Below are 17,245 nucleotides of genomic sequence, written 5' to 3'. Positions count from 1 at the left end.
TTGTGACTGCTACGGGACTCACAGTTGTCAGTTCAATGGTTTCGTTTTAACAGCATGAAGGGGTTAAATGAATAAAGACGCACGTTTTACTTGCAAATGGAGTAGTAAAATCAAAAAGCGCAATATTGTTGTGCCAGATTGTGATAAAACCCAAACAAGTAGCGTTGCGACCGTGCAGCACCCAAGCTACAACATTCGCGCACCCTGTACAATGATGTTAGCAGTACAAATATCTTGAGCCATCTCACAAGTGTTTGCAGCACAAATCACTTGAGAGATCTCACACTGTACGAGTTAGCATGGGCTTCGGATGTTCGAGGCGCTGTACCTTCTCTAGCCCTGAATCCGAATAGGAATATTATCCGGATAAAGGAGGTTGATTTCGCTGAGGTGAAAATGGCGGGGACACAAGCGCTAGGAATGCTAAGCATCGCGCCGTCGATCCTGGGTAAGAGCATGGATAGAACGAGCACCGAAGGTGTAATGGTATGAACCTCATACATTGGTCTAGCTGCCTTGTATCAAGCCGGATTCCACACCAGCCAAGACGTCGAAGGCATAAACTCGCGCGAGCTGGCAAATGGTGCGTCTATAGCGATGTTGAGCGTGGGAACTACCCAAGTGACATGTAGTTGCGAGCATATCCCTCCAAGATGCAGCTGGCGTCCTCAGTACTGTCCGTGGAGGAAGACGAGCTCCCATGGGTGTGTCTGCATTCGACGTCTTTCAAGTACCCATCCCTGTACAAAGCGAACAATAACATGTAAGGTACAGCAATCCCTACAGCAAAAGCGGATTCGAACGTTCATTCCCGACCTCGATGACATCTTGGGGGGCGGAGTTGCCGTCGGGGAAATCACTGAAATATGTACGCAAAGCAACATCGTGGCATCAATATCATCGTGCTGGGGTCATGTTAGGCGGCGTGCCTGGCGTGGGCAAGACCCAGTTGAGGTGCGTCGACTGCTTGCTTGCATCGTTGCTTAACACTAGGACATAGCATGCATTTGGCTCTATGCGCTCAATACTGCGGCGCGTCGGCATCCGCAGAATCCATCTACATTGGTACGTTGTTCACGTCCAAGAGGCAACTCCAAGTCATGGTCATCTAGACACGGAAGGCAGCTTCTTGGTGCCTCGAATCGTGTCCTTAGCACAGTCCATGGCGATCGCACGCCGCGACGACGTGCCCACTGGAACCCCCCCCCTGGTATATACATTCATCGTATATGAGGCTGCATCATTACACTTCATGCTCTATAGACGAAGGAGGACTTGCTCCGCGGCATCACGTACTTTCGAGTGTACGACTACCAGGAACAGCACGACGTGCTGGTGTCTCTCTCGCGGCACTTGGCCAGTCGACCCAAGGTGTTCCTTGTTCTTCATCGAAATGAGCGAGCGACTGGCTCAAGGCATGCGTCGTAGGTTCGCTTGGTGCTGCTGGACAGCGCGGCGTTCCACTGCCGCCACGCGTTTGACGAGATGCAAGGCCGCGCCCGAGCGCTGCACAACATGACAGTCGTCCTGCGCAAACTCGTCTGCGAGTTTCCCATCGCGGTGACGCCCCCAGCGTCTTACTGTGACTCACTGGCTTCATATCATAGGTCGTTCTAGTCAACCACGTGACTACATCCGTGGGTCTTCCTGGCTCGGACTCGACGATTGTGCCGGCGCTTGGTGTGAACAACGCACTGAGTATGACCATGGAATGAACGACTGGATAAACGTAGGGGAAGCGTGGTCGCATGCGATTTCTACGCGCCTGCTGCTCGGCTGGGAGGTAGGTAGTACCTACTGCAGTCAGTACCTACTACTACCCTCCTTCCAAGTTACTCGATCATGACGTTAGCATCAAACGCGTGCGGTGCAAGTGGTGAAATCCATTTCCGAAGGGCCGTCCATGGCCCACTTTGAAGGTATTCATCATTCGTTCCTGACAAAAGATGGTCTCATCGATACCAACTATAGTCACCGAGCACGGGATCCAACCCAGCAGCCGCAAACGAAGTCGAAGTCCGTCGGATGGATGTGATGATGCCGTGAGCAGCCCCATGTGCTGACTGACGGGTTTCTGTTTATTCAAACATGCTTCGAATCCGATGGGGGGTTTGCGTGTCGTTGAAGTGCCTGCTCAGGTACTGGAGGCAGTCTTGCAGCGGCGCCACCGCCGCGTTGTCCTTCTTGGCGGCTTGCAACGCCTGGACGCATTGCTTGATCTATTCCAACGAGTTCTTGATATAATGCAGTTGAAAATGTCTAGTTACTTTGACGGTGGACTTGGTGCGGAAGGCGCCCTTTTCACTCGTGTGGTCGTATACCAAGATGGCGGCCGTCATGGCGCGCAAGCAGTAGAGTTCCGTGGCCGCGTCCAACCTATCTCTACGACCATATGAACGAAAATATATGTAATCATACTCAGTAGAAGACGAACATGGTCTGCACGTAAGTAGGTACTAGTTAGTACCTATGGGAGACGACGTAGGTGCAGGTCAAGTTGGCCAGTTGAGCCACACTCCGTCGGGTGTGGGGATTCTGTCACATGGGATACATATGAAGTACATCATATGATTTCAACAGGAATGGCAAATTACGTTGTCGTCGTGAAGGGTGTGGATGATGGCTTTGAGCATGGGCATGTGATCTGCGACAAAGAACGACAGGCTGTTGGCCATGGTCTCTGGAACACTGGGTACTGACAGTTTTAGTCATTGAAATGCAAGAGATGGACATACAGGTCGGACTGGTTGTCCTTGTTGGCGGCAATGTACCGGCGGTAGTGGCTCAGGTCGTTCTGGATGCTCGGATTCGTGGCCTGGAAAGACACAACCACATGATGATGAAAGAACGAACGGTCGAGTGTTGTGCCGACTTTGAGGGTGTCGAACGTGAGGCAAAACACCAGCACGTCGGCCAGTCGCTTATACAGCGCAGGGTGGGCTTGTGAGCCTGAAGTCATGATTAAGCATTGCTCCAACCACCCAAGGGCGTACCACGTCCTGCCAGCATGGATACGAGCTCATGGAACACCACGCCTACATGCGCATGAGCTGGACCGTGACATTCCGTCGTACCTTGGTTGTGCGCGGCGTTGTAAAAGTCCTGGATGAGCTCAACGTTTGGGATCAAGTGGCTCAAACTGTCTCGCCTGTACGATTCGTTTGTGGGCGACGACATGCTCTACGCCACCGTGACCAACATGCCATTGGTCGTGCGCTGTACCTTGCGAATATGCTCCTGACATCCTTTGTAGTCTTCAATCTTGCTCAATGTGTGCTTATTTTCTTCAACCAGGCGAGTGGCATTGACATAGAGCTCCCGCACTGCGCCATCAACCTTGGACATGTCTGTTTCAGGGACGCCTGGACCTGTTGTCATGCAGCATGTAGGCCCAAGGTCGTGACGAGTGGAAGAGAACTACGCACCTCCAAAGGATAGGGCGAGCTTGTCCTTGTGCATTGAGTTTCCCATGGCTTACAATCACCCGACCTAATTCCGCGCCTCGAGCGTTTTCATTGTGGCAGTTTCTTGAGAACGGCACGAGCTTCATACGGATAATATCCGGTATATCTTCCAAGATCCCATTCACAAATCGAGAGTCATGGAGATGAAGTAGCAACGCAGAGCGGGTGTGCTTGCCATGACGCGACGAATCTGCGACCTAGTGTTTTGAGTCTCATGGCCGTTCGCATAAATAACTGCGTCGCATAGGAGGTATCGGCGATGGTTGCAAGTTGGTTCTACTTGTCGTAGCAGCGCTCCAAATTCTCCAATTTCAAAACAAGTTCTAATGATGGAGCAAAATGCAGTGTGCATATCACTGTACTGTTGGGGTTTAGGGGTGTGTTATCTGGTTATCAAATTCCTCAACATATTACAGTACAGTTCACAACAGTACATGTACTTACTGTAACGTTACCTTCCTGATGTCTTCGGCCACGTAAGATAATGCCATTAAGATTGGTTTGTAGGCGTTCGGCACTTCTGTGTTGGATGCAAGGAATACGTAATCCACTCCATCATATTCATGGTGTTAGTGTACGAGTGAGTACGTAGTCGATTTGGCGGGAGAAAACAAGAGGGATTCACTCTGCATGAAAATCAATATTTACATTTTAGATAAAAACTAACTACTAGTACATCCTACGACGTCAAGTGCAAACCCAGTTTCACATTATCAACGCTAGTCCGGTCGCTTCCTACGAATGGAAGTCGGCTGCGTCGCTGGCTTGGATGAACGCATCCAAGCCCCCGGTGGCGGCCAAGAGGAGGCCATAGAACGGAGGGCTCGGGTCACTCGGGTGGGTCTTGAACTCGGGGTGGTACTGCGTCCCAAAGTAGTACGGGTGCACATCCCGGGGCAGCTCGGCGATTTGCATGCGCAGGCCCTTGTCCCCGCGCCCGACAAAGTGGAATCCCGCGCCTTCGATATCTGCGACAAAGTCGGGGTTGATCTCGTACCGGTGGCGATGGCGTTCGAGGATCTCGGGCTTGTTCTGGTACAAGTAGGACGCCAGCGACCGCTTCGAGTCGCGACTGGGCTCGAGCACCGTGGACCGCGCGCCGCATCGCATGGTGCCGCCCATCTCGTTCGGGTTGATCTCAGGCATGAACACCACCACCTTCTTCTCGGTGAACTCGTCAAACTCGCCGCTGTTGGCGTTCTTCCAGCCCACGACGTTGCGCGCGTACTCGATCGTCGCAACTTGGAACCCCAAGCAAATGCCGAGGTACGGCACCTTGTTTTCACGGGCGTATTGCGCACACAAGACCTTGCCATCGACGCCGCGGTCGCCAAACCCCCCGGGCACGACGATGCCGGCGCACCCCTTCAACTTGGCCCACGCCTCGGCGTACTTTTCCGGCTCGGCGTTGCGTGTGACAAGGTCCAGATCCACCGACTCGATCCACTCGATCACAAGGTCATGGTCGACCTTCATCGCGGCGTGTTTGAGCGCCTTGATCACGCTCAAATACGAGTCCTGCAGGCCAGTGTACTTGCCCACAAGCGCAATCTTGGTCGTTTTGGTGAAGTTGTCCACGCGGTGGGCCATCGCAGCCCACGCGTCGAGGTTGGGCTCCAAATACTTGTCCATCAAGCGCAGCTTGGACAGCAAGATGGACGCCGCGCCTTGGCGGGCCAGAAGAAGCGGGACGTGGTAGATGTTGCTCACGTCGTGGACGCTGAGCACGTGGTTCTGGCTCACTTGGCAGAACATGCCAATCTTGGCGCGGGTCGCGGGCTCCAGCTGGCTCGATGCGCGGCAAATGATCACGTCGGGGGTGAGGCCGGCGCTGCGGAGTTCCTTGATCGCGTGCTGGGTGGGCTTGGTCTTTTGCTCGCCCACGGAGCCCATCACAGGCACCAACGACACGTGCACCAAGCAGAAGTTGTCGACACCGACTTTAAACTGGAACTGGCGCAACGCTTCGAGAAACACCATGCTCTCGATGTCGCCGACGGTACCACCGACTTCGATCAAGCAAATGTCGGCGGGAGTGGAGTCGCCGTCAACGGGGATCTGGGCCACGCGTTCGATCCAGGCTTGGATCGAGTCAGTTACATGCGGCACGACTTGGACGGTTTTGCCAAGGTAGTCGCCGCGGCGTTCGCGGCGAATGACTTGCTGGTACACTTTGCCCGTTGTGATGTTGTGGTCCTTGGTGAGAGTGATGCCCAAGAAGCGCTCGTAGTTGCCCAAATCCAAGTCGCCTTCGCCACCGTCGTCCAACACGAACACTTCGCCATGTTCAAACGGGCTCATGGTACCGGCGTCGCAGTTGAGGTACGGGTCGATCTTGATGGAAGTCACTCGCAAGCCGCATGCTTTGAGCACAACCCCAATGCTACTAATGGTGATGCCTTTGCCAAGGCCACTCACAGTTCCGCCGCTCACAGCCAAGTACTTCATCTTCACGCTCAAATTCAAGAATGAAACTCCAATGGTGTGGTTGATCACCCTGTACAAATGAATGCTCTGCTTCCACGCTGCGAGTATGGAGATGGACACAGGTATTATATTAAAAGGGTAAATTTCATCGTATTTTACATTTTTGTTGCTATAGGCATATATTGTTTGTGATAGAGTATCGTTTTTAAAAGGTTCCTTGTGGCGCCAAACAGCACAATTGGGCGGTATCCATTCAATGGTTTTGAAAAAAAACAGTATTTTGCCAAAACTTATTGCCCAAAAGTGACAGATCTGGAGAAGTTCCCTCCATTCAAATTGCACTTAAATAGGATATTCCACAACCAAATCAGGAGCTGAATCCTACTTGAAATCAGCCACTCAAAAGCTCTCCCTCCACTTGCCCCAAATCCCAATGACCGCAAGGAAGGCGGCGCTAGTCTTCGGCGGCCTATCGGTGTACGCCACGGCTACCCTTGGTACTTACATCTATATGTACGACCCTGACAAAGGCAATGCAAAGCCCATCACTGGAGGCGAACGCCAAGCTCGATTTGACAAGAATTCCGCCGAGTACGACAACGGTGGGTTTGCGTGCTCCAGTATCATGTTGCGATTGATTGTAAGGCTACCAATTGTAGAAATTGACTGGGACGAAACCATGGTGGGCATCAAACTCATGCGTCGCTTCTTGCTCCGGAATGCATCGGGGTCGGTCCTTGAAGTGGCGGCCGGCACCGGACGAAACGTACCATACTACAACCAGGACTCGAACGTGCTGTTGACAGATCTCAGCGCAAGCATGCTGGGGCAGATCAAGCATCTTCCGTCGCACATTCGAACATCAGTGATGAGCGCAGAAGACCTGGACGCGCCCACCCACAGCTTCGACACCGTCGTCGACACGTTTGCCCTGTGCAGTGTGGATAATCCCGTTCGAATGCTCGAAGAAATGCAGCGCGTGTGCAAACCCAACGGGAGGATTCTGCTGCTGGAGCATGGCAAGAGCAGTTACTCGTGGCTCACGTACGTCTTGGACAAGTTTGCATTGAAGCATGCCGAACGCTGGGGATGTTTCTGGAACCGCGACATCCTCAAGATCGTAGCAGACGCGGGGCTGGAAGTAGAATCGTCATATCGCTTCCATTTTGGCACGACCTATTACATCGTAGCACGACCACGCCAACGTTAATTGATAATTAATTAAAATATACAGTAAAAATTGATCTAAAATTGATTGATTTTTTTGGGAACCCAGAACATTTATCCGGATCTATATCCGGATATCGCAGGTGAAATCCACGTTTGGAACATGGTCATTGGCGCTGGCGTCGGCACCGTCGTGTGCCTCGAGGTACCTGTTGGCAGCGAATTCGGCGTCGACTATGAAGCATTCCGCACCGCAGAGAAGTTCCGCGGCGTCAAGTTGATTCCGTCTGGCCTTCATTTCGTGTTTTATGCATCCAACGGCGAGCACGACAACGGCAATGGCATTCGCCAAGGCTTCTTTGTCGAGATCAAACCTAACGACGTGGTCATTCGAACGTGGTCGTCCGACACGGAAGAGTTGGTTCCCATGACAAGAGAAGCCGACGTTGAGAACCTCACGCGTACGTGATCCTCGTCGTCGTGCACGAATGCGGTTTATGTGAGGCAGTCCTCGCGTAGGCGCTGTGCACGGCTTTCAGCTGGATGGAAACTTAGGCGCATACCCCCAAAAGCATGCCAAGACGTGGCGTCGCCTGTCCAAGTACATCACAAAGGAAGTGCTCGCAGTACGGATACATCCCATGGAACGACCTTCTTAATCTTACTTCCACGTAGCAATGCGGGTTGACAGTTGGCGGCACCATCTCCCCAGGGGACCCCGACACCTTGTCTTTGGAATCAAATGATCTCACCACGCTCAAGCCTTTCTTCCCGGATGTGGCCCAAGTCGCGCGCTTTACGCCATTGAAAAAACCATCGACGACGCAGCGTTCCGCGGGCGATTTAACGCTGTACCATGTCGACAGCAGGTACGCTCTAGTGTCCAATGACCCTACAAGACCAACCCATCTTAGTGAGCACCTCGAATGGCTGTTGAGCACCCACTTCCACAACGACTGGGTACGAACTCTGTCGCAGTTTCATCGCACGAATCCATCGTTTCCATGTAGCACGCCCTCTTGGGTGAATTGCAGCTGTCGTTCGTGCTGTTTTTGCTCCTTTCATCACTGGATGCCCTCCATCAATGGAAACAGGTGCACACCATGCGATCCTGGCACGACGAATGTTGCTGCATCACCATCACCATCTCTAGTTTGTCTGGCTCTTGTGCTCGTGTGAACATGCCGTCACGACGCAACCGGCATTGTTCGCCGCGTTCTTGCAGCTCATGCACGTCCACCTCGAGCAAGTACGTGCCTCCTTCAAAGGGGTCGGTCGTTCACGAGATAGCGTAGGTCGGGGCAGATTTCTTCCAAGACGAGATCGCACATGACAATTTCATCAAAACTTCGCTGGCGTCGCTCTTTGAGATCCTGCACGACGACACCCTGGATGCCAAGGTTTGTGCTATTCCGATGGAGGATCAAAAAACGTAGTGAGAGAGCATCTGGGGCCTTATATTGTCTTTCTTTTACCCAATATTTGGCTGACTTTTGTGCTAATTATTCGCCAACTCTATCGATCGATTCTTTGACTTATGGTCCACTGTCACACTAATTTCAGTATTCACACAGAAATTCGATGTTGAGTTGGTCCAAGAGTGGATGATTTGATTGGCCACTTGACTCGTGTTGTGGGTTTTGATTGGTCGATATATCGATTGTCTGTCGATTTGGTCGATTGAGTACCCCACTTACTCTAATTTTGAATCGACTTGACGATAAATACATTGTAGCTGCTGCAACGTGCTGCGAAACTCGAGCAATTCCTCAAGCAACGCTTCCAGCTGCAATTTGACGTGATGGGGACGTACGCGTTTGGCGGCGACGACGACAGCGCCCCCACCGTGCTCCTTCCCGACGAAGTCCGTTCCCATGAGATGCTATAACATTTGCATGTACGAGACTGATGGCGCTGTGGTTGTTGTAGCTGCCGTCGTTCGTGTTTACGCAAGACGCCGCCGACACTGACGAAGCAAATCGTCGCATTGCCCAACACTTGCATTCGACCCGAACAAGTCCTTCTTGAGCCACAAGATGTCGATATAAACTCTATATTGTTGGCTGAAGGGAGGTATCATTTTGTCAGTGGCCTCTATTAAATGTACGGCACGGACCCAATGACCCCAAACTCGACGATCTTCCACTTGAGCGCCGACGCTTCTTCGTCGTACTCGCGACGGAATGCGAAAATGTAAAAGTTGGCTTGGATGTCGTCATCGGCACCTTCCACGATCTCGCCTTCTCGGTTGCGGATGCAGTTGATCTGCTGGGCCATGAGTTGGATGCCGATGATCGGCGCCTGCTTGTCTTCCGCCTAAACCAAGCACATACATACAGTATATATATTAGACCAAGTGAGGTACTCAATCGAAGAACCAAATCGACAGGCAATCGATATACGACTAATCAAAACCCACAACACAAATCAAGTAGCCAATCAAATCCACTCTTTCACCGCCATTCCATGTCGAATTAGTGTGTGACTTCAATTAGTGTGACCATCGACAACCTTTTCATACAAAAGTCAGTACAAAGAATACTGAATCGATAGATTTGGCCAATTAGCAACAAAAGTATCCAAATTTGGGGTACATATAAGACATTTCATATGTGAATGCCATCAGTGTTACGAGCACGTTGTGTACCGAGAGCGCAATCACAGTGACGTTGCGAATGGCCAAGATGTTGGGATCCACGACCAGTCCATCGGCCTTTCGTTCGCGGATAGCCATGTTGACCGTGTTGTAGGCAGCTTCGCCCATCCACTGCTTGAGATCCCGGCTGTTGCCTCGCAAGAACGCGTCCAGCACGTGCGGCACCACATTTTCCGCCACGGCCTTCCCATATTAGTATACATTGAATGTTAGAATATGTGACATGGTGTTAATACTAATAACAATGAATAGCAGACGTACATCTTTCCACGTTTCAACATCAAACGACGGGTCGGCGCGGCGAATTTCCTTGATGGCGATGCTTTCGGGCGTTTCACCAAACAATCCGTCGTAGATCGACGACATGCGGTAGACCCATCTATGTCATTCGAGTATGAGACGATGTAAATACATTGATGTATAGAGGACATACGGGTTTTGACTGGTTTCCCAGTATTCGCGGACATCTTCGGTGGCATCGCCGACCTTGTCCCGCGCTTTCTTGGCGGTCGAGCCAAGGACCTTGCCCGCTTCCGTCTTGGCTGCTTGGTTGGCGGCGTCCAGAAGGCCTTGGATGATGGGAGTCTCGCGCAGACGGGAGGCCACGCGTTCCCATGCAGTCTGTTCGCCCTTGACCACGACCATGGCGGTCGTGCCCGTGTATGCTGGAGTGGCAGCAGCCTCGTCATCGTCATCCGAGGACGTTTCCTTGGGCGCGCGCGTGTCCGCCAAGCTGGACGTGAGGGTTTCCTCGACAGATTTCTTCTTGTTCCAGCCAAACACCTCGTACAGCGTTTCTTTCAATGTCTCCTGGACCCCTTCCGGAGCGCTGCCCACGACTTTGGACTTCATGTCGTTGAGCGGATCGAAGAACTTGGACTTGGCATCTTGGTAGTACTCACTTTTGCTTGCTTCGGTCTTTGCCTGACGCAGTGTTTCCTCGAACGTGTCCTTGGTTTGCTTGGCGCGTTTCTCGAATGCCTCCTTCGCTTCTTGGGACTTGTCCGTGGTCTCCTTCACGACATCCTTGTTCAATTCGGCTTGAATCTCCTCCTTCAACCTGGAGAAGAAGCTCATGTGGCGCACGGGCAGATTGGACCTCGCATGCCCCGTGACGCGAACTTGGGACGCCGCTCGGAGGATTGAGTGGCGGATCATCGTCCTCGTCGTCGGCGATATGTCCTATCCGGATGAGTCTCAGCCGTTTTATCCAATAATTCCAGCCGCCCAATGATGCGTCGACAAGACCATGGTGGATTTTCATTTGCTAAAATACAAATTGTAAGCCAATCAAAATGATTTAGCAGTTTAATGCGACAATTTGATTGGATATCCACATTTGCGATAAACACGACATCAGCCCTTGTATTTACATGTTAAAAATAGCCTGGTATGCAATGTTGACTCAAGAAAGTCATGCTTGCAGCCGTTTCAAATGCGAAACTGCTCGGCAGCATCTGACTTTTCCTGGCAGCATATGACAGCGGGTTGAGCGATATGCCAGATATCACACGGGATGCAGAGCTTCTGAAAAACCTGGGTCGCCTTGTCGAGACCATTCCCTCGATCAACCATGAGACGGGCACTTCCATCGCCGCGTTCGGCGACTTGGAGGTCATCGGGGCCGAGGAAAAGCCGCACGTGTTGTTCGAGTTTCAAGAAGTCGCGGACCCCAGCATCCCGTTCTACCTGCAAGGCAGTGCGCAGTTCCAAGAAGCGGATGCCCTCGAGCAACGACGGCAGCTCAAGCTGTCGCACAACGTCGGGGAGGCGATTCTCCAGTATTGGCACGTGTTTCCAAAGTTGGTGGTCATCGACGAGCACGTGATCACCAAGCAAGAGTACATGCAAGTGATGCTGCTCATCTTCAAGGTGTTGCGCAATGACTTTGAACGGTCGACGGCCACGGTTCAAATCGAAAAGGACTGGATCATCGATTCAAAGTCCAGCCAGTACATGAACACAACGACCTTCTTCGACGCCCTATTCGAAGTGGTGCGCCAAATTCCCCTCTGTTCTCGTGTGAATCAAGAGACAAGAATACAATGGCATTTTTCGTATCTAGGTGGACGTGTGGACGTGCGACATCCAAGAAGCCACGTACATCGGGTTCCTCAATCTGCTCTACCGGCGCATCTCTGTAACGTCGTCTGTTGATCAAGTTAGTGTTTTTCCTCGTCAACAATCGTGGTGATACTAGGTTCGAGCGATTGTGTTTTTCGATGGCACGGTCATCAAAGTGACACTGGACGACAAGACAAAAACGTTGCACGAACTCATGGCAGAAGCCGTGCCGCTGGCCACGCTCAGTGCGTTCAGCCACATCGCTCGGTACATGGGGGACTCGTCCATCACGACCATGGGCGACTTGGCAAAAGCCGAGCCCGTCGACATTGAGCGCATGCGCCTCGCGTACATTCAAAAGAACGACCTGTCCACGGAAATGTTTGGCTCCGACTTGTTTCAGGTATGCACTCACATAGCAGGTCAACACATAACATGATTCAAATGTCCAATATGTAGGTGCTCGAACTCATGGGACGCGTGGCGTCGGGGGAAGTGAACAGTTTGAACTCGCTCGTGAGCCTCACGAGAGCAGACCCGGCACTCATCGACTGCGTTCGGCAAGCTTTCATCTCGGCCCGCCACATCTCCACGACGGAGCAGACCGTGATGGAGCGCATCTTGGAAGAGTTGCTGAAATTTGGAGTGAACCCGCAGACGTTGGCGGGCGAGTCCATGGCCAAGGAAACGTACATGAACTTGTTTAGGTTGTTTGTCGTCAAGACAGGGGTGCGGCATATACATATATGTAGTATCTCCATGTTATCTTTTTCTTATGGTCGGGGTGTTGGCAGGAAGAAATAGCCGACTTGGCCAAGCGAGACTTGATCCGGATCAAAGATCAGATGGAGCGGCATGGGCTGTACGTTCCAGAAGACATGCTCGAAGCCAAGTACAAGGAGTTCTTTGAGACTGTGATTAACACCACGGGCGCCGAGGTCGTGCAAGGGGCCAAGCAGTGGATCATGACGCACTCGAACGAAGGCTCGCTCGCGTCGCTGATTCAGAAAGAGTACGACGAGTTCAAACCGCTGGACGAAGCGAAGGCGTTCACGGCCGACGACGCAGAGTTCACGGCACTGACAGCGGAAGCGCCAGACGACGACGACGACGACAACGATACCAACGTGGTCATTCCTGCGCGAAAGATCCCCCCGAAACCAGCCAAAGCGGCCCTGGCTGTGCTGGCGCCCAAACCTGCGCCCCCCTCCAAACTTGCACCCCCCCCAGTCGTTCCTCTGAAAGCAGACACCCCCAAACCAGTGGCGGTAGTGCCAGAACCGCCGAAACAACCGGTTCCTTCCCCTGTGCTTAAGGTCGTGGAAGATCAAAGCAGAGAAAAAGCCGAATCTACGCGAGAGGAAAGTGACTACGATCAGCAGTCTGTCCAAGTCGAAGTCGACAACAATAGCCGCAAACCGTCTGAAATGTCGACTTCGGAGACACCAGTGCCCTTCACAGTGCCAGTCGCAGAAGTCACGCGAGCTCCGACCCCAGAAGAGTCCAGAGCTGTGGAACAGCAGAACGAATCATGGCCGTCAGAAGCAGAATCTATGGCTGACAACGACACGTACGAAACACCAATGACGCCCCCTCGTCAAGACAAGGCGGAGGAAGTTCGCCCCCCCAGTCCAGAAAAAGCCCCCGCGCCGGTTCAAGTGGACAAGTCCATCGTGGACGAGTTCTTAGCTCGCGCCAAACCGCCGGCGCTGGCAAGAGATCCGAGCCGCAAGTCCACTCTGGTGGAATACAACGTTCTGCCACCTCCCCCGCGGTCCCCCAAGGAACCAAAAGCCAAGCGCAAAAAGTCTGGCCATGTTGATTTGTTGTGTCGTCTATGGTATGTGAACACTTTGATGTAGAATCAAAGACCCCCCGCCCGCGCGACTGGCTAAAATTCTCGTCGGGGGACTCACGCAAGAAAGTGTCCCGTCCATAGCACGGTACATCCACTTGCTTGGGTTTGGCGAAGGTACGGCCACTACCACACCTCTTACGACGTCGAAATGAACTTTACGATTGACGTGAGTTTGATATATCTTACATGACAGTGTTGCACGCCAAGACAAAGGAAGAAGCGGTGGACATGTGCGACCCCAACTTGGGACCTGGCGTCGACCTTGTAAGTGCAAATGTTAACTGTTTTCACCAGGGTCTTCAACACGGGAAATATTTTTTTACTTTGCACTTGACTGTGAGTGCAGGTGTGTTTTGTGATTGGCTCCCGCCTCGAAGCAGCCATTCCGGTCTTGCGTGTTCTCATGGGGTTGGTGGGGCCCCGTGTGATTCTCATTGGGGGCGACCTGAACGACCCCATCAAGACCAGTGCCAAGGCCCTCGAGGTGGCTTTTCTTGTTTGGCCTTAAAGGTCTCGTTCGCTTATGTCATCTACTCATTGTCTAGAGCGTGGCCGAAGGGGCGTTGTATTTTGCGACCATTCCCATCGACTACATGGCGCTCCGTGGCAAGATGCAAGTGGTGTTAGAAAACGCGCCTCAAAAGTTCATTTTCCGACGGAAGCAAGAGCAGCCGTCGTCGCCCCTGTTTAAAGCGCTAGCCCAATCGTCGGACGTCAAAGCGACTAAGCAGACGACCGAGGCCAAGACCAGCCCCACGTATAGCAGCAGCAAACCCCTCGACAATTCCTTCAAGGCGCCCCCCGCGCTAACCCCCCCCGTGCACGGCGACCCCCCCACAATTATGATCAAACGCCCCTCCAAGCGGTAGTACCTTTTACATGCCTTTGATATCATACAATCCCATACAGGGTCCATAACATAATTCGGTTTCTATTTTATATTTTGAAGCTAGTATATCACTGAAACAGTGGGTTTCCAATTAGCGACTTTTCTATGTTATCGTAGATCGTGGTTTGGCGCGCGCTTGCCATCGTTGCGAGACATGCTCGGCGGGCGTCTCCAAAGCAGCAAGTCCAGCTTCATGTCGCTGCGAGTGAAGATGTCGTCGAAAGAGGGCGCGGACACGCCAGTTGTGCCGCCGACGCCCAAGCCCAAATCGACCAGTTTTCAAGCCATCAAGCGCTTCACGGCTTCGTTTCGAGAATAGCGCGACATGTTATATTTAATACCGTCCGCAAAAATATTATCCACGAGTCGATTTATTATCCCACCGATTTATCCGGGTCGACGGAAATCCCATAGTACGACTGGTACAGGTACATACCCCAGTCGATCAACCGGAGCCTCGTCACGAGGTTTGCGTACTCGATGGTCCACCTATCGATTTATATTTTTTTTTAATACTCCTCGGAATAATATATATAAATAATAATGATAGTGAATATTCACGCAAAATACAGAAAAGGTTCGAACCATAAGTATAGTAAACAATTCGTCCAAAAGTCCGTACCATATCGATTGCCACGTCGTGAGGACAGCACCCGTGGCGGCTTGGTCTTGCACGAGTCCTTTGAGTGCGTATTTCCCGAATATTTGAAACCGTTGTCTATGGAAATATTGTCGATTTGATATACAAATTTGGGGAGGGGGTGCAATCGAATCGCGCCGACCAAACCGATCCACAATCGATCTGATTGGTTGTTGAATTTCATTGAGAAGGTTTTGATTGGCTAATAATTTTGAGCTCATCTGAAGTAGCCAATCAAATCGATTTAAATTCCAACGAGAAACCACGCCACAACACAATGAAATTTCACTCGAAAGCACAATATCACATAGGATTTTTTTCAGTCACAAGCATCGATGTTTGCTTACCGGGAATTGCCGCCTAGTTCCTTGTTGAGCGATCGCGTGAGGTTGGTGGACCGAAACACAAACAGCATGTCGCGAGGCAAGTGCTCGAAGAATTCATTCACGTTGGTTCCCTGCAGCGCCTTCAAGTCGCGGCGCAGCGCGAGCTTCTCATCGGCCGACATTTGGCCGCCCATGATCGTCTTGCTGTCCATCGATCGGTACGTGAAGATGAGCGGAAAGAACTTTGCGTACGGACCAACGTGGAACCGGTCACCGCATTCAAGAAGCAACTTGTTGTCTCGGAGGAGCAGCGCCTTCCAAAGCCGGCAAAACGTGCGGCGAAAGTCGTCGTCGAGTTGCCTGTACAGGCCGTGGTCAAGCAGCACCACTTGGGCCTACGATAGGCAGGCAGACAAATGAGCGATCGAGTGTTTGAACGATGGGACCGACGGCACCTCGGACGGCCGATGAGGATGGCGCCGCACAAAGAGGTTACCCGGGTGCGGATCGCAGTGCACAAAGCCAGAGCAAAACACCATTTCAGCAAACATGGCCGACACCTTCCCCGCAATGTCCACCGGATCCAGACCCAGCGTCTGCGTAATAGAGTCCAAGTCGGTTACTTTCACGCCGTGAATGAACTCCATCGTCAGCACGCGCGTCGTGCTGAGCTCGTCGTACACCTATGAGAGGAAGGAGCAAATGCTATCAAAATGCGACACGGTTCGTCGCCATGTGTGGCAAAAGTATGGCCGTACGTCCGGAATGTACACGAACGGCGTGGACCGAAAGAGGCGTTGGATGTTGCGGCTATTTTGTTTCTCGGCATTGAAATCCATCTATGCGATACAGTACGCAGAGTGTTTGTGGATGGAATAATGCTGGTACCTCGGCTTCCAGCGCTTGTTCGATCTCGGGAATGATCCACCGGATGTTGATGTCCCATATTCGTTCCACGGCGTAGATGGCTTGGCGGACGGTCCACAGGTCGCTTGCCAACGTCTTGGCCAGCTGCGGGTACTGGATTTTCACCGCCACTTCGTTTCCGTCCTGCGTGATGGCGTGATGGACCTGAGCTAACGACGCCGCGGCGATGGGTTTCGTGTTGAATTCGCGGAAGAACTTGTCCAGTGGACCGCCTAGTTCTCGCTCCACGGCGGCTTTGGCTTCCTGTAGTCATGCATGGATAGGATGAGAGTCGTGGGGAACGTGGTAAGTGGGACATACCTCGAACGACACGGGCAAAGCCCGGTCTTGGAGGACGCTGAGAGTAGAAGTGTACTCGACAGGCAACGCATGGTTCAAGGACGCCAATTGCTGTCCAATCTTGGTGAACACACCGCCGTTCTGCTTGCACACGTGGAGCAATCGCTCGGCCGTGCGAAGATTGTACTCTCGTAACGCAGCCTTGTACTCGTTGCGCAATAGCGTCCTGGTGAAGTCGTTTGCGTCCTCAGTGTCGTCATCAGGCTTGACCGGAACGTTTCGCTTGAAGTCGACAAATGTTTCAGCACCTGCCTTCGCCACTCGCCCCACGCGTGTAGGCACGCGACTAGGTCATGTAAGAGACCACGCATGCATGGGAACCATGTCGATCGCCTTACTTGGTAGCGGTGTCCACGCCGAATGCGAGGCCGGCAACGGACACGGCCGTAATGCCCAGTCGGCGCGCAATTGACATGGTTGGTCACGTTATTCGGATGAAGATGTGATTTCACGGCGTCGACATAACGTTACGCGTTAAATGTTTACCT

General features: G+C 52.3%; 8 protein-coding genes across 21 annotated transcripts; 4 read left to right on the top strand and 4 right to left on the bottom strand.

The window, feature by feature from the left end:
- Window positions 1-600: 600 nt before the first annotated feature.
- H257_00722 (hypothetical protein) lies at window positions 601-2,421 on the top strand. 8 transcript variants are annotated; one of them, XM_009823541.1, is made up of 12 exons: window positions 601-730; window positions 775-868; window positions 921-954; window positions 1,001-1,065; window positions 1,113-1,210; window positions 1,264-1,371; window positions 1,429-1,560; window positions 1,608-1,680; window positions 1,734-1,783; window positions 1,853-1,919; window positions 1,972-2,138; window positions 2,250-2,421. In XM_009823541.1, the coding sequence occupies exons 1-11, from the start codon at window positions 701-703 to the stop codon at window positions 2,061-2,063; spliced, it is 843 nt and encodes a 280-aa protein (XP_009821843.1). In that variant the 5' UTR covers window positions 601-700; the 3' UTR covers window positions 2,064-2,138; window positions 2,250-2,421. The 8 variants fall into 8 exon arrangements, with proteins under 8 accessions (XP_009821843.1, XP_009821841.1, XP_009821842.1 ...); XM_009823539.1 differs by having other exon boundaries at window positions 601-704; window positions 1,972-2,421; XM_009823540.1 differs by having other exon boundaries at window positions 1,972-2,421.
- On the bottom strand, window positions 1,911-3,518 carry H257_00721 (hypothetical protein). 5 transcript variants are annotated; one of them, XM_009823538.1, is made up of 10 exons: window positions 3,426-3,518; window positions 3,223-3,368; window positions 3,075-3,180; window positions 2,994-3,035; window positions 2,873-2,949; window positions 2,736-2,815; window positions 2,595-2,688; window positions 2,435-2,535; window positions 2,268-2,382; window positions 1,911-2,219 (listed from the first exon to the last, which is right to left on the bottom strand). In XM_009823538.1, the coding sequence occupies exons 1-8, from the start codon at window positions 3,469-3,471 to the stop codon at window positions 2,461-2,463; spliced, it is 666 nt and encodes a 221-aa protein (XP_009821840.1). In that variant the 5' UTR covers window positions 3,472-3,518; the 3' UTR covers window positions 1,911-2,219; window positions 2,268-2,382; window positions 2,435-2,460. The 5 variants fall into 5 exon arrangements, with proteins under 5 accessions (XP_009821840.1, XP_009821837.1, XP_009821836.1 ...); XM_009823535.1 differs by having other exon boundaries at window positions 2,468-2,535; XM_009823534.1 differs by having other exon boundaries at window positions 2,468-2,535; window positions 2,736-2,949.
- Window positions 3,519-4,088: 570 nt separating this feature from the next.
- On the bottom strand, window positions 4,089-5,920 carry H257_00720 (CTP synthase). Its single transcript, XM_009823533.1, has one exon. The coding sequence runs from the start codon at window positions 5,910-5,912 to the stop codon at window positions 4,200-4,202; it is 1,713 nt and encodes a 570-aa protein (XP_009821835.1). The 5' UTR covers window positions 5,913-5,920; the 3' UTR covers window positions 4,089-4,199.
- Window positions 5,921-6,302: 382 nt separating this feature from the next.
- On the top strand, window positions 6,303-7,131 carry H257_00719 (hypothetical protein). Its single transcript, XM_009823532.1, has 2 exons — window positions 6,303-6,493; window positions 6,551-7,131. Exons 1-2 carry the CDS (start codon window positions 6,325-6,327, stop codon window positions 7,099-7,101), a joined length of 720 nt encoding a protein of 239 aa, XP_009821834.1. The 5' UTR covers window positions 6,303-6,324; the 3' UTR covers window positions 7,102-7,131.
- A 65-nt stretch (window positions 7,132-7,196) lies between these two features.
- On the top strand, window positions 7,197-9,488 carry H257_00718. 2 transcript variants are annotated; one of them, XM_009823530.1, is made up of 9 exons: window positions 7,197-7,519; window positions 7,578-7,684; window positions 7,734-7,927; window positions 7,973-8,018; window positions 8,069-8,152; window positions 8,212-8,307; window positions 8,354-8,458; window positions 8,794-8,922; window positions 8,988-9,488. In XM_009823530.1, the coding sequence occupies exons 1-9, from the start codon at window positions 7,222-7,224 to the stop codon at window positions 9,084-9,086; spliced, it is 1,158 nt and encodes a 385-aa protein (XP_009821832.1). In that variant the 5' UTR covers window positions 7,197-7,221; the 3' UTR covers window positions 9,087-9,488. The 2 variants fall into 2 exon arrangements, with proteins under 2 accessions (XP_009821832.1, XP_009821833.1); XM_009823531.1 differs by having other exon boundaries at window positions 8,069-8,307.
- On the bottom strand, window positions 9,096-10,915 carry H257_00717 (hypothetical protein). The gene is made up of 4 exons (XM_009823529.1): window positions 10,148-10,915; window positions 9,976-10,093; window positions 9,706-9,897; window positions 9,096-9,374 (listed from the first exon to the last, which is right to left on the bottom strand). Exons 1-4 carry the CDS (start codon window positions 10,870-10,872, stop codon window positions 9,156-9,158), a joined length of 1,254 nt encoding a protein of 417 aa, XP_009821831.1. The 5' UTR covers window positions 10,873-10,915; the 3' UTR covers window positions 9,096-9,155.
- Window positions 10,916-11,165: 250 nt separating this feature from the next.
- On the top strand, window positions 11,166-14,905 carry H257_00716. Of its 2 annotated transcripts, none has more exons than XM_009823527.1 (10): window positions 11,166-11,709; window positions 11,780-11,854; window positions 11,915-12,181; window positions 12,238-12,507; window positions 12,573-13,585; window positions 13,641-13,750; window positions 13,830-13,900; window positions 13,983-14,120; window positions 14,182-14,501; window positions 14,643-14,905. In XM_009823527.1, exons 1-10 carry the CDS (start codon window positions 11,212-11,214, stop codon window positions 14,842-14,844), a joined length of 2,964 nt encoding a protein of 987 aa, XP_009821829.1. In that variant the 5' UTR covers window positions 11,166-11,211; the 3' UTR covers window positions 14,845-14,905. The 2 variants fall into 2 exon arrangements, with proteins under 2 accessions (XP_009821829.1, XP_009821830.1); XM_009823528.1 differs by having other exon boundaries at window positions 12,573-13,618; window positions 13,704-13,750.
- On the bottom strand, window positions 14,884-17,172 carry H257_00715 (Atypical/ABC1 protein kinase; the record flags this gene model as incomplete). The annotated part of the gene is made up of 8 exons (XM_009823526.1): window positions 14,884-15,014; window positions 15,148-15,243; window positions 15,513-15,886; window positions 15,947-16,174; window positions 16,250-16,330; window positions 16,380-16,661; window positions 16,719-17,043; window positions 17,096-17,172. The coding sequence occupies 8 exons, from the start codon at window positions 17,170-17,172 to the stop codon at window positions 14,900-14,902; spliced, it is 1,578 nt and encodes a 525-aa protein (XP_009821828.1). The 3' UTR covers window positions 14,884-14,899.
- Between the last annotated feature and the right edge of the window lie 73 nt (window positions 17,173-17,245).

Source organism: Aphanomyces astaci, assembly GCF_000520075.1.
Source record: "Aphanomyces astaci strain APO3 unplaced genomic scaffold supercont1.1, whole genome shotgun sequence".
Classification (NCBI taxonomy): Eukaryota; Oomycota; class Saprolegniomycetes; order Saprolegniales; family Verrucalvaceae; genus Aphanomyces; species Aphanomyces astaci.
Note: the sequence above shows the minus strand (reverse complement) of the source record. Positions and strands in the feature narration are given on the sequence as shown.